Raw genomic sequence first — 14307 nt, 5'->3', positions numbered from 1 at the left:
ACCACCCAACTGAGGTTGAGTCATTTCTGTCACAAAGCAGTCCCACAGCTCGGCAGTCTGGGATGGGGTAGGCGTGCCTATGCAAATATTTGAGATTTCGCATTCCAGACATTCTTTCCACACTTCCCATACTTCACCACCAGATGTCAGGGTACAGCTCATCCTGACTCTGCTTACACTTGTTTGTCACATGCTGATGAATTTGGAGGTTGGGAGATGTATTTCATGCCCTTTTGAAACTCAGAGTGTGGGCTTCAAAGCAATAACAGTCACACTGTCAAAGCTGGTATGGTTTTGGGCATGTCTGCATTTAAGGAGACATCGGGGTTAGTGGGATTTTGGGGGAGTGAGAATTGGAAACCTAATTAACAGCTCTTGGAAACTGGAAAGTTAAAAATTGGCTGCAATATACAAAATCTACTTGTAGTTCTTTTGATATTAAAATTTCCTGTTAAGATTTTAATAATTTACAGTGTTTTTTTTGTTTTGTTTTTTTTAACAAGTGTTAACAACACTTCCTTTCCATGACTACCTCCCCCTTCCCGTATGATGTCTTGCCATTTGCTGCTACTGCTGCTCCAAAGACTGTGCACTAAACACACGATCCACCAGTCTTGAGCTGATTTGCTCCAGGGTGATTGTGCTTGCACAATGCAGTTTATAGCCTGTGTTTACCACATCAGCTGAAAAGTGGGATGAACTAAAATAACTGGCAGGAATTTGCTGGGCATGCTCTGCATATAGTCTATGAAGTAACTTTCCTTAAGTGTCATTTATGGAGCCTAAAGGATCTCTCATGTCCTCTCCCCTACTTCAGATACTTAACATTGACAATCCTTGAGTTCTGGGTGTGGATCCCTTTTCCATGAGGGGATTGCCTTAAAGAATTCCCTTTTGAGCATGTTCAGACCTTTCACTGGGGGTTTGCTACTGAGCAGGGCAAGTTATTTTCTTAGAGCCCTGCCCCAAGCTAGGGTGACCAAGTGTCCTGATTTTATAGGGACAGTCCCAATTTTGGGGTCTTTTTCTTATATAGGCTCCTATTACCCTCCACTCCTTGTCCCGATTTTTCACATTTGCTGTCTGGTCACCCTGCCCCAAGCTCAACCCCAGCCTTGGATAACAGGTTCAGTGAGACTGAAATGGCTGAGCATGATGTTTCATGTAAACACTGCAAAACCCACAGTGCTCCCTAGCGGTCTGCAGATTGTGCTTGTGAGAGTGCTGCATTTTGTAACTGATAGCTCTGTAAATGTCACCTTCTAATGAAGGCTTATCAACACAAAAATGTCTATCTGAATGCTCCAAAGATGAGCCAATAGAATATTCAGCTACTTGTGCATTGGGAGCAAAGAGCCTTATTCTTAGCTGAACACTCATTTAAATGACATTTAAGGACATGGTTTGTTTGTCAAGCTCACTGAATTGGGGCATTAATTGAGTATTTTGAGGATCCATCTCAGCATGACACAGGCATAGAAGCGGACCTAATTTGGTTTCACATACCTTGCCCCAGCTAAGATAAATAGTGGAAGGTTTTAAGTCTCTTAGGGCTTGTCTACACTGCCACTTACAGCGCTGAAACTTTCCTCACTCCGGGGTGAAAAAACACCCCCTGAGCAATGCAAGTTTCAGCGCTGTAAAGTGGCAGTGTAGATAGTGCTACAGTGCTGGGAGCCGCGTTCTCAACGCTGGGAGCTGTTCCCCTCACGGAGGGGGTGGGTGGGTTATTTTTTTGTCTACACAGCACTTTAACCTAAAGGTACATCTACACAGCAAACACCAACCCATTGCAGAGGCCAGGTCTACAGACTCAGGCTTGCACTAAAATTCTAAAAAGAGCTGCATAGATGTTTGGGCTTGGGTTCTGAGGCCCACCCACATACCTAGGCATCAGAGCCTGAGCTCCAGCTGTAGCTCAAATGTCGACACTAATGCTAAAGTGCAAACCCCAGGAGGCTGAGACTGTAGACCCAGACTCTGAGACATGCTGCCTCGGGCTGCTGTTTCCTGTGTAGAGGTATCCTTAGTGCTTTTCTTGAGTCTGCAGACAGATGGAAACAAAACTAACTGTGCATCTGTTCACATTGTCAAAACTAGCCATGCAGCCAAAAGGGCTAGAAACTCCATTTAGCAGTGACAAAATGAAATAATAGATTTTGTAAATTGTAGCTGAATCTGTCTAAATTTCACATCCTTTTTTTGGTTTGTTTTTTGTGTGTAAAATATCATAGACCATCTTTTCTTGTGGATATGTATTACTTGAGCTCACCAGCAGAGACTATAACAGTAGCTGGATTCTTCCTGGGTGGAGGGCAGATGGGAATAATTGCAGAAAGACAGATGGAACCTTTATCCTCCTGAAGTGTTATGCATAGAACCGGAAGTATTTAGTGATTACCAATCACAGATTTGATCCATGTGATTGATTCCCCTGCTTTAATTTTGCCTGTAATTTACATTGAACTGAGACAAAATATGCTCCCGAAGCATTCCTTTGGGTGGCATTGGAGCAACATAGAGACTGCCAACTGAAATCAGGATCAGTCAATAGGGGGAAAATATAGGCTTATTTTTATAAATTGATTACAGAAGCCAAGCCTTTCAAAAACAAGAGCTTAAAGTTAGGCTCCTAAATAAGACACCTGATTTTTAAAAAGCACTGAGCACTGAGCACCTGCTACTGAAATGGGAGCTGCTGGGTGCCCACCAATTTTGGGGGAAAAAATGTTTAGGCTCTATTTTAAAAAATGTTAGCCAAGATAGATTATATATTGCAACTGTTTTCCTTCATTGCGAAAGGTGCAATATTATTAAATATTTCAGACAGCTCTCTCCCAGAATGTGTAATAAGCATTCCCCCAAAATAAACAGAAGCTCAATGAAATGCACTGCTAAATGAAATGTAATGTTTTTAAATACATTAAAAGGCTAAAACATAAATTCTTAATAGTTGGCTTATAACCAGCAGAACAGAAATCATTGTATGGCAATGGACTTTAATATAACATTTATATGCAATTGTCTATTTTGTCTGTGCCTCACATTTCCGTTGTAATATTTACAAAGCAATTAACAATGAGGAAGCTTCATCGCAAAACTCTATACACCTGTTCAGCAATGAGCCTTTTGTAATTAGAACTGCATGAAGCTTGCACTGTTGGTAGACTATCAGACTGCTAACTGACCTGTTCACATTCTTTACAGCCGTGGACTTCTTCAACCAGATCAATATGCTTTATGGTACTATTACAGACTTCTGTACAGAAGAGAGCTGCCCAGTGATGTCAGCTGGCCCAAAGTAAGAATACTTGTTCTATATCATTGAGAGAGTACAACTTTTGAGATCAATCTCTATTTGCAAACGTGTGATAATGCTCAGTTCCTCTTGCATTAAAGGTGACTTACAAAGATGGAGAAAATGTTGTGCCCTCTCTTGTTGCTTTATGATATAAAAAGAAGACCTGACACTATACGGGGGCAGGAGGGACACTGAGGTTCTCCCCTGCCCCCAATCTTAGAACTATCATGAATGTCCAATTTGATCTTTCTCAGTGAGTTCTCTAACAAAAAAAAGTCTCTGTAAGGCAGACTGGTATCCATTTAACCCCCTAAATGAAGGGTTAGGGATATGGAAAGCTTTTTTTTTTTTTCTTTCATGCGTTTTAGTTAACTAGATATTACAAAAATAATCAACCACAGTTTTAAACAGTCTGACTAGAAGTCCCTCCCCCTCTCAGTTGCTGAAGTTTGACTTACTTGATACATGTTATCTTGTACTTCTGCTAGTTCTGCAGCTGTCCAGTGTCTTCCAGAGTGGAAAATACCTGCAATTCTAATGTAAAATAAACTGGGAAACAAACCTTCTGTATATTGAAAAGAGCTTGATATTGCACATGAATATTTTATAAAAAAGTGTGCGTGTGCCTCTTCCCCCTCTCTCTGCTTTTACTTCCATATGCAACATGAACTCTGAATTTGTAATGTGTTGTTAAGGAATACAGTGAAACTATTCATCTGCAATATTGTTTATCTGATTAGAAGCAAGCATGCTGTGTTTACTTCGTGGGCTAAAGTTAGTGATAAAAATTTAGAAGAGGGCTTGTCTGCCCACGCAACCAGTCTTGTGTGGTGCAGTTATACCAGTATAAAAGTGCCTTCTACTAGCAGAGTTTATTCCACTTTCCATATGAAAATAAGGCCTGGTCTAGACAACAAAGTTAGGTTGACATAGGCTGCCTTAGGTCAATCTGGTTGCACATGTGTCTACACTTACATTTATTTCCCGCTGATGTAAGTGCTCTGTTACAGCCAGGCAGTATTAGCACCTCCTTGAGTGGCACTGAGCCGTCATTGTACTGAGGTTGACACAGTGTGAGTGTAGGCACCGCATTACCTGTGTCAACCTGAACAGATCTCCAGCAGCTGTCCCACAATGCTCAAAAGAGACTGATCTGGTCACAGTTGTGAACTCCACTGCCCAAGGTTCACTGAGACTGGAAGGCCGCCCTCTCTTTTAAAGCCCTGTACATTTTTGAAATGTCTTTCCGGATTATCCAGTTTGGTGAGCATGCCTACCAGCTCTCCATTGTTGTGTGCAACTGCCCAGTTGACCATGCTGGCTACACTCTCCAGACATGCTCTGGCCTGGAGATAATTGTCTCTCCTTGGCCTGTGTGGAGAAGATGCTGTAGAAGTGTGGGCATCTACAAGTAGAAGTGGTACCACAGGGATCAGCAGCAGTGCTGCGTGAAAGCAAAGGAGCTGTGGCAGGCATATCAGAAGGTCAGGGAGGTCAACAGTTGATCTGGTGCCAAGCTGCAGACCTGCCACTTTTACAAATTGCTGCATGCCATTCTTGGTGGAGACCCCACTACCAACCTGTAGACTACTCTGGATACCTCTGAGGAGCTCAAGTCATTGGCCCCTGCTGTGAATAGTGAGGAAGAGAGGAGAAGAAAGAGCAGGAGGATGGGGGACATGCGACCTGGGGCTCCAGTTACGACACGAACCAGGGCCTGTTTGAGGCTCCACTATAGTCCAGTCAGTCCCGGCAGCTGAGCATGGGCAAGCCCGATGCAGCGGAAGGAACCTTGGGTAAGTGTTTAAAAGCATTTCCCATTATAATGACGTGCCCCCAGCCTAACAAGACACACCTATTGACTTTTCATTAATGTACTCATACCAGAAGAGGTAACGGTACAACAAGAAGAGGCAGAGTTATCTGCTTTTCGTTCCCATGTAGAATTAGGCAGGAAGGCCATGCTGCGCAGTTTGTTTGTGTGTACCAGGATGTCCTTCTGAGATCTTGATAAAACTTCCATGGCAGTATTCTGCAATCCTCTCCTGAAGGTTTCTAGGGATGGCATCCTTATTTCTTCTTCCAGGTAGGACTTTCCCACACCAGTCAGCAATAACTTTGGTAGGCATCGTTGCAGAAAACAGGCTAGCGGCATACAGGCCTGGGTGGCTTCGGGACACCACTAGCAGCTGTGCTCTCCGTGCCTTTGTTACCCTAAGAAGTGAGATATCAGCTAAAATCACCACCGCCTGTGGAAAACAGTGCCAATATTCAATACCGTTGTCCTTTACCCATAGTTCCATGCAACGAAGCAATTCTCTCCTCATTTCCCTTCTCCCTGGTGGGACGTACTCACTATGACTGGTGCTGTGAGTGGTACCAGGCATGAGCATTCTGAAGCAGAAATGTGAATAAGCATGTCTTATTTAAAACTCATGGGGAGCGAGGGAAGGGAGTTCTGAATCTTAACTTTGGCTTTCCGTTGTCACTATATTGCCAATGGTATCTCTGGATGTTTTTCTGTAGCTGCTGCTGTTGCAGTCTGGAGGGATTTCCCCTCCACACCTGCGGAACACCGGAGCCAGAGAAAGAGGAGAAAGAAGAGGACTTGAGATGACATGTTCAGTGAGATCTGGGAAGCCAGTGTTGATTCAGACCATGAGCAGAGGTCCTGGAGGGTGAATACTGCAGACTGTATGGAGAAGGAAAGACCTGACAGGAGAAAGACACAGGAATCCCACCAGCAAAAGGGAGGAAAATGCACCAGGACATAATGGGGCTTCTCTGGAAGCAAACATAGATGCTGAAGACTCTTGTGGACCTACAGGTTCAACAATCACAGGCTCACCTCCCTTTGCAGTCCATGGAAAACTCCCATTACAACACCTCCCTACATCCCCCTCAATGTTCCACATGGCATCAGAGGCCACATCCTGAACCCTACCACTCCTCCCTACAGGAATGTTAAGGAGAACCATAGCTTCACATCCACTGACATGTGAAAACCATGGTTGATGTGTGTAGCTAAAATGGACCTGAATGTTTTTTCCACTTCTTAAGTTCTGTTCCATACATTTATTAAGGCTTTAATGCAATTGCCTTTAATTTGCACAGAATTTTTTTTACAATATTTGCCTTACTCAATAAAATTGTATTGTTTGGAAAATAATTAATCTTTTAATTCCCAGCATATGCTACAGAATGGCTAATGGTAGTGAAAGCACCCACTTGCTGTACGGTCTGACACAACTCACTGGATCGGTGACAAACAATGTAATAGTCATAAATGTACAGCGAGCACCACAAAATAAATAGGTGCATTGATACTGTTATATTCATAAATGTACACCAAGTACAGTACTCCACAATTCCTAACAAGCCCCAAGACAGCAGGGCCCAGGTAGAGCGCAGTACATCACAACTCATTACTGTGGTTCTCTGTCAGTGTTTTTTTAAAGCCTCCCAGAGCCATATGCTCCATGTTGAGCTCTTCTAATAGTCCTTGTGTCTGGCTATTCAAACTCAACAGACAGCCGCTCTACCTCTGCTCCTCATCCTGGGCGCAACTTTTCCCCGTTTGCTTCAGAGATACTATGCAGGACACAGCAGGCTGCTATAACCATTGGGATATTTTTCTCACTAAGATCCAATCTTGTGAGTAAACAACACCAGCTTCCCTTCAGTCTGCCAAAAGTACATTCAACTGTCATTCTGCACCTGCAGAGCTGCTAGTTGAATCTTTCTTTGGTGCTGTCATGGTGGCTGGTGTATGGCTTCATCAGCCAGGAGAGCAAAGGGTAGACTGGTCCCCCAAGATCACTGTTGGCATTTCAACATCGCCTGTGGTGATCCACTGGTCAGGAAAGTAGGTCCCTGCTTATAGCTTTCTGAACATTCCTGTATTCTTAAGATGCGAGTGTCATGCACCTTCCCTGACCAGCCCACTTTGATTTGGTGAAGCATCCCTGGTGGTCCAGCAGTAGAAAACTAGCCCTTTCTGTAGATGTATGCTGTGGCAAGGTGGTCTGGTGCCAAAATAGGGATATGTGTGCCATCTTCACTCGACTGCGGTTTTGGAACCCTGCTGCTGCAAATCCATCCGCTTAAGTCCTGCACGTTGCCAAGAGTCACAGTCCTGCAGGAGGCTATTAATGGCCCTGCACGCTTACATGACATCAGCCCCCAGAGGGGATTTTCCAATTCCAAAATGATTTCCCACTGACCGGTAACAATCAGGCATTGTATGTTTCCACAGTGCGATTGCCACTCACTTCTCCATTGTCAGTGCAGCTCTCATTCTGGTGTCCCTGTGCTGGAGGGCTGGGGCAAGCTCAGCCCACAGATCCAGGAATTTGGCATTGCACATCCAAATGTTCTGCAGCCACCACTGATCATCCCAAACCTGCATTACAATGCGATCCCACCAATCAGGGCTCATTTCTCTGGCTCAGAAGCAGTGTTCCACCATCTGCAGCTACTCCTTGAACACCACCAACAATCTTGAATTGGTTCTCACTGTGTCCCACAGCATCTGCCTTCTACAAAATCTTCATGTTCTCTGCTGATTTGGTTCTTCTTGCAGCTCTGCAAATAGCTGAGGATCATGCATCCTGTGCTTGCAATTTTCAATACAATAGTGCAGGCTCCAGGCTTCCGTCAGAGATGTCAGACAGCGAGAAGAGCCATGCAGGCTTATGGGATTTTTTTAAAAGATAGGAAAATTATGGGATATAGATGACCTTATGGGACGCAGAAAGTTGCTTGCCTGGACGGTGACCCCTTGCTCCCAGGTCATCCCTGCATGACTCATTTCTGCCTGACAGTGCATTGCCAAATCTTCCCAAAAGGCAGTGCGCTGAACGGTGGGACCAAGCACCTACAGCCCACCACAATGGGATACCCGCACCGCACAGAGCGTCAACACACGCACTCCTGAGTGCACGCAGTGCTGACACATGGAACCAAGTATGCATGTGCACAAGTGGTATACTAACTGCATCAGCTTTATGCCGCCGTAACTTGTGCTGGCAAAAGTTTGCTGTGTAGACACGGCCTAAGATATACCAGTATAAGGCGCCTTTATTCAAGTATAATTGCATCCACATTAGGACTTTTACCAGTAAAGTATTGTGGTTAAAAATCCCACCTGTAATCAAAAGTGATATGGTAAAAGTCAAAGCTATGTAGGCCATGTCTTGAATTTTTTCCCTTCAGGTGGGTCACGGTCAGAGGTGCTATTTCTAATAAATAAATAAAATAATCTGAAGGATGTGAGATCTGCCTCTAATGTTTTGTGAATGTTATGTCTGTCTGATTGTTAGCGTGTTGCTTGTCACGTTTCCAAAGGGTGGAGGATGTACTCCGACATGTTGGAATTATTAATAATGTTAGAAATTATTAATATTAATGTGGGAGAGCACTAGACACTAATATAACCATAAATTCCTTGATTAAGTCCAAAGGTTGGATGGTATTTTATACAATTGCTCTATACGTGCCTTATGGCCTAAAATTAAACAGTCACTACGCCCAACACCGTAACAAAGGGCTGCTCTGCCCAATACAGTAGGGTTGACATAAGACATCGTACTTTGACCTGATTGTCACTGTTTACACTACAGCCTTCCTCCTGCTGATGTAAGTGCCCTACTACACCAACATAATAACTGCACCTCCATGAGGGGTATAGGTCTTACGTCGGTGTAGTTAGGGCAGCACAGTGTCTGTGTAGACACTGCATTATTTACATCAGCTGTTGGTGCTTTTTGTCAATTTTGTGGCTATAGCCCAGCTGTCTCCCACCAGCAATTCCCAGAAATGGGGGTGTCCCATCAGCTTGGTCTACCCACACTTTAGGTAAGACAGATACACATGTAGGCTCTTGTGTTAAGAGCCCTTTGCTATTATTATGCTTTGTTCCTATTGATGAGATTAAGTAATACTTTGTTTTGGAAAGGCTGTTTTATGTCCCTGTTCTCCCACTGGTCACAGCTCGCGAAGGGAAGAATAGTGGGGCTTGCTGCAGAATCACAGGTTGTATATAGGACCCAATCTGAGAGTGGGAAAATTGCAGGATTCCATCCCGGGACAGGTGAAGGCAAGAGGTCTTAACATTTAAGAGGGTTGCACTTGGGAAGACAGACAGTAGTCAAAGGTACAGTTAGCTCTGAGCTGTGACAATGAAACAGGAGTATTGACAAAAATAAATAAAGCAGAAGTAGATCTTCATGGACCATGAGACTCATAAGCTGAAGTGAGCTAATTTGAGAAACTTTTGCCAGGCACCTTTTTGTTGGGGGAATGGAGGGGAAGATGGAGAAAAGTATGGGGGAGAGACTGTGGGGAGGGGAGGAAGGAAGGAAGGTTCTTAGAACTTAAAATGGGGATGATACTTACCAATACTGTAAAGCATTCTGAGATCATCAGATGTGAAGCACAATATATGCTAAGTATGTATTACTACTGCCACTGATATTTATTATTTAATTTGGTTTATATGCAACCTTCTAGTTAATCACTGCAAAAATACATATGTTAACTTCCTGTGTCCTGCCCTCTGGTTGCAACAACCTTCTAGAAAAACTGAAAAGTGCAGGATATGTAGATTTTTGCCATAAATTTTTGACAAGATGGGTGTAGCACTATTTAGTTATATTAAAAGGGAAACATATCTGATTAGTGATGCACAAAACATGTAGCATATAAATGGTTCATTGTTGCAAATCACTGAGACATCCTATCAGTTTTCAAAGCAAAACTGAAAGGTTTGTTTTCAGAAGCTTATGAAATATGTAACCAAACTGAAGATCCTCTAATGTGTGAAAATAACCTTCCCTCTAGCATGGGCATGGAGTCTTGTGCATCTGCTGAACATTATTAGGGTTTAGTCTTTGCAAATCCAATGATAAATATTTGAGGTAATCCCATAGAAGTGACAGATTGGGCTAAAACTCTTTTTTGACATGCGGAATCCTACCTTGTGTTCTGGGCAAGCCTTAAATGCAAGCAGCTTTTGGGCTTCTGTGTCTGGGGTCTCTGCAGCTCACACTCACTACCTCTTTCCAGCAGCTGTCTTGGGCCTTGGGTACTCTTGCAGGTTAGTGTGCCTTAAATCAGCTCCGGGCGCCCTAACTCCTGAAGTGTCCACACTGGCATGGCACTTAGAGTGCCTGGACTCTGCAGCTGGAGCACTCCTGGTAATCCACCTCCACAAGAAGCATAAAGCTTGCTGAAACACCCGGTGTGGACGATGTGTTGCATTACTGCACTATGATTGGCCTCCGGATATGTCCCATAATCCCTTGAAGTCAAGTGGCCACTCTTGTCATTGTTTTGAACTTGGCTGCAGGCATGGGGATATCCTTTTTCAAAGCTCTGTTTCTATCAGCCAGCATGCTTATCTGCTCTGGGACAAAGCAAACCATTACTGTGGAATGCTACTGCCAAGGCAGGCTGTGTGTGGGGAAGCGGGGGCGGGGGCTGATGGAGTTTCCCCCTGCTGCTGTCTGAACTTCCAAGACAGCATGCTGACACACACTGCCTCCCAAAACACACCGTCTCTCCCCCCACATACACACTCCCTGTCACACTCCACCCCTCCCCCATTTGAAAAGCACGCTGCAGCCACTTGCACGCTGTGATAGCTACCACAATGCACTGCTCTCTGTGGCGTTGCAAGAGCGGCTACTGTGGCCACGTCACTGTGCTTACAGTTGACAGTGTAAACACACGGCAGCACTTTCCCTGCTGCTGTCTCTGAGAGCTGGTTTAACTTCTGGCGCTCTACATCTGCAAGTATCGAAAGGGACCTTTAAGTACAGGAAGTAATTTCCTAGGGTTCTTTGCATACCTCCCTGGTCTGAGATCTTGCTTGGAGGTGGGGAGCTGCTTGCAGGTATAAGACTGGAATGATTTCTCTTATTAGCCAAGGGTCAGTTTACGTTCTTCACATCTACATACCATGCATTATGGGCTCAGTCCTGTTCCTGTGGCTCTGGGTCTTCACTGGAGGTTTTACCAGACTAGCCCTTTACAAGTATATTAGGTACCTTGAGCAATGGGCAATCAATTAACTCGGGTAAAAATTCTAGTGTAGACATGCCCGTTGAGTCAGTAGCAGGAGCAGTCCTTATGTTCTGCCTTCCACTACCCAGTTGTCCATTTTATGGCTGGTTGTCAGAAAAATAAAAACAGGGATAGAAAATAGTAAGTTTCACTGACTCATGTCTTAAAATAGTGTCTCCTGTTCATACCCATATTCTTTCCTCTCCCCAACCAAAACGAGCTACACCTGCTTTCAGTCATCAGTCCTCATTACTATGTTTGCCACATCAACCGTCATTTAACCATAAACCGAACAAGCACAATGCAAAGTTATTAGTCTGTATAAAATATATTGTTAAAGTAATATGTTTACAAGGTACTAGGAAGGAGGGGAAATTGAGTTATTGCTTCAATTTCCCCTTTTCTCATTGGTTTTCATGTCTCCCAATAGGTACACACTGGAAAAAACATGAAGGCCAAAATTTTTTGCATCTGGATGTCTAGGGATAGACTTCCAAGTCCAAATTTTGATATCTTCATAAAAGTGGCCTGTTTTTCACTGAGTGAGCACTTGAAAGATCCCTTTGACTTCAGTTAGATTTGTGGGTGCTCAGCACTTCTGTGTTCAGGCACCTAAACAAAAGAGGCCTGACTTTTAGAAGTGAAGAGTATCCACAAATCCCAATTTTGGCCTAAGCTCATAACTTACTTAAATATGAAATTTCTGTTCCTCTGCCTTACGTATCTGCTGAGAGAACAGTTATATATCTTCATTTGAATCTGCCTCTTTAAATAGCTCCTCTCTCTCAGCAGTGTGCCAACCTACTTACCTTTTTCTGGCCTCTTCTTTTGCTGCAGTATCCCTTCGCAAAACTGAACACAGTATTTTAAACTGTCAAATTAATATCTCTTCACTGAGATTTAAAGATATTACATATAAAGTTCCTATGTATATTATAATACCCTTAAAAATCTTAATCCTAGCCTCCTAGCATGGGTACTTTGCTTAGCGAAAGTGATAGTTTTGTTCTACAGCTTTCTCAAAGCTATTTTTATTGGAAAGAAAAAGTGTACGTGCATTTATAAATGTGAAAATACGCCTACGCACTAAAGATAACAAGACCAACACTTATATATATAAGAATTCTATGGAGGAGGCGTTGGTCTTGTTATCTTTAGTGCACAGGTATATTTTTCACGTTAGGTAGAATCATTAGCATATGTGAATAGAAAGAACAATTAACTAATCTATCTCAATCCTGGTAGATCCTAACAATGTCATTTGGGGCTGTTTGATCCTACAGCTAGACACTGTAAATGTTATATTTCCTACTTTACTCACTAAATATCATTTTGTCTTTATTTTGACATAATCCATGAGCATTACAGAGGGGTTGGGGGGTTTCTCTCTTTTTTTCAAAGGAGCAATCCAACCATAAGGTTGAGTTTTAGTTGATGGCAATGGCATGGTGTGTTTGTTTTACTACTAGAGATGTAGGTGCTTCCTGACTCATTTGAGTCAATGTATGAGTCTGGTTTTAATCTTCCATAACTGCCCTTATGTGGCTGCTCTAGATTTTGGGAACCTTCTACAGAAGTTTCAGTCCCAGAATAATGTTTTCATTAATACATTTAATCATGCAGAAAACACTGATTTTTATCAGCTTTGTGACCCCTAAAAGTACAAATGTAATACTGCAGCCAGTATTCTCACTGGTACCCGCACTTTATTGCTGCTATAGATTAAACCATCTCAAAGTTTTACTCCAGTTTCTTTTATGAAGCCAGACGTGGGGATTGCCAGAGTATTTGAAGATTATCTCTGCATATTTCCACTTATAGTATATGTTGTGGCAGAGAGTATATCCTTACTGTTTCTTAGAAGTCATACCGCTTCATGCTCCGAGGTTGTCAAGTCACACAAGCTAAGCAGGATCAATACATGCACAGAAGACTTCAGAGGAACAAGGTGATGTGTCAAGAAATGGTGTGGGTCACTGTGTGACAGACTGACGGTATCCTGTATTATCCTGAATGAACTTCATTGAATTAAGATAAACCTTTCTGAATTAGGGTTGCTATCTTTGAGGTACATTATATTAGAAATGCAAATGTTTATGTATTATTATGAGATTAGTGTGGAAGTGCATTCGCAGGAAGACGGGATTAATGCAATTTCTGGAAGGTATGAGAAAGTTCAAAGGACTTTTTGGGACAATACCCATGGATTAGATTTCCTAGAAAGTAGCTCGGGAATGCAAGTGACACACTTTGAATCCACCCTTTTGAATGTATGCCTGGGGGAAAAAACTATTGTTTACTAATTGCCAGCTCCTGAAATGAAAGGGTAAACATGTCATGATTGTGCCTGTTCTGAGCTGAAGCTGTGATGAGCTGGTAACTACCCCAGGTCTCCCCTAGGGCTGGGGTTGCTGCAGGTCTGCTCTGCCAGAATCAATATTTGGATTGGGCAGTTCTTGGTAAACTCATTAACATGCAAGTAGACTTTTTGATTGTTTTTAATATGTTTTCTCTCTATGCTAGAACCTAAGAACGGCCATACTGGGTCAGACCAATAGTTCATCTAGCCCAGTATCCTGTCTTCCGACAGCACCAATGCCAGGTTCTTCAGAGGGAATGAACAGAACAGAGCAATTATCTAGCCAATCCCAGCTTCTGGCAGTCAGAGGCAAGGGACGCTCAGAGCCTGGGGTTGCTTCCCTGGCCCTTTTGGCTAAAAGCCATTGGTGGACTTATCCTCCATGAACTTATCTAATCCTTTCTTGAACCCAGTTACAGCGTAGTTTTGGCCTGCACAACATCCACTGGCAATGAGTTCACAGGTCGACTGCATTGTATGAAGAAATACTTCCTTTTGCTTTAAACCTGCTGCCTATTAATTTCATTGATTCTTGTGTTATGTGAAGGAGTAAATAATACTTCCTTATTCATTTTCTCCATAC

General features: G+C 43.1%; 1 protein-coding gene across 1 annotated transcript in view; it reads left to right on the top strand.

Annotated features, from left to right (window-relative positions):
• Positions 1-14307, top strand: part of MOB1B (MOB kinase activator 1B) — a 75221-nt gene that overhangs the window by 47152 nt on the left and 13762 nt on the right. The window contains exon 3 of the mRNA XM_032768105.2: positions 3208-3301. Coding sequence (XP_032623996.1) covers positions 3208-3301 — 94 coding nt within the window. The remainder of the gene's footprint in view (positions 1-3207; positions 3302-14307) is intronic.

Source organism: Chelonoidis abingdonii, chromosome 5 (genome assembly GCF_003597395.2).
Source record: "Chelonoidis abingdonii isolate Lonesome George chromosome 5, CheloAbing_2.0, whole genome shotgun sequence".
Classification (NCBI taxonomy): domain Eukaryota; kingdom Metazoa; phylum Chordata; order Testudines; family Testudinidae; genus Chelonoidis; species Chelonoidis abingdonii.
This window is presented reverse-complemented; position numbering and strand designations above follow the sequence as displayed.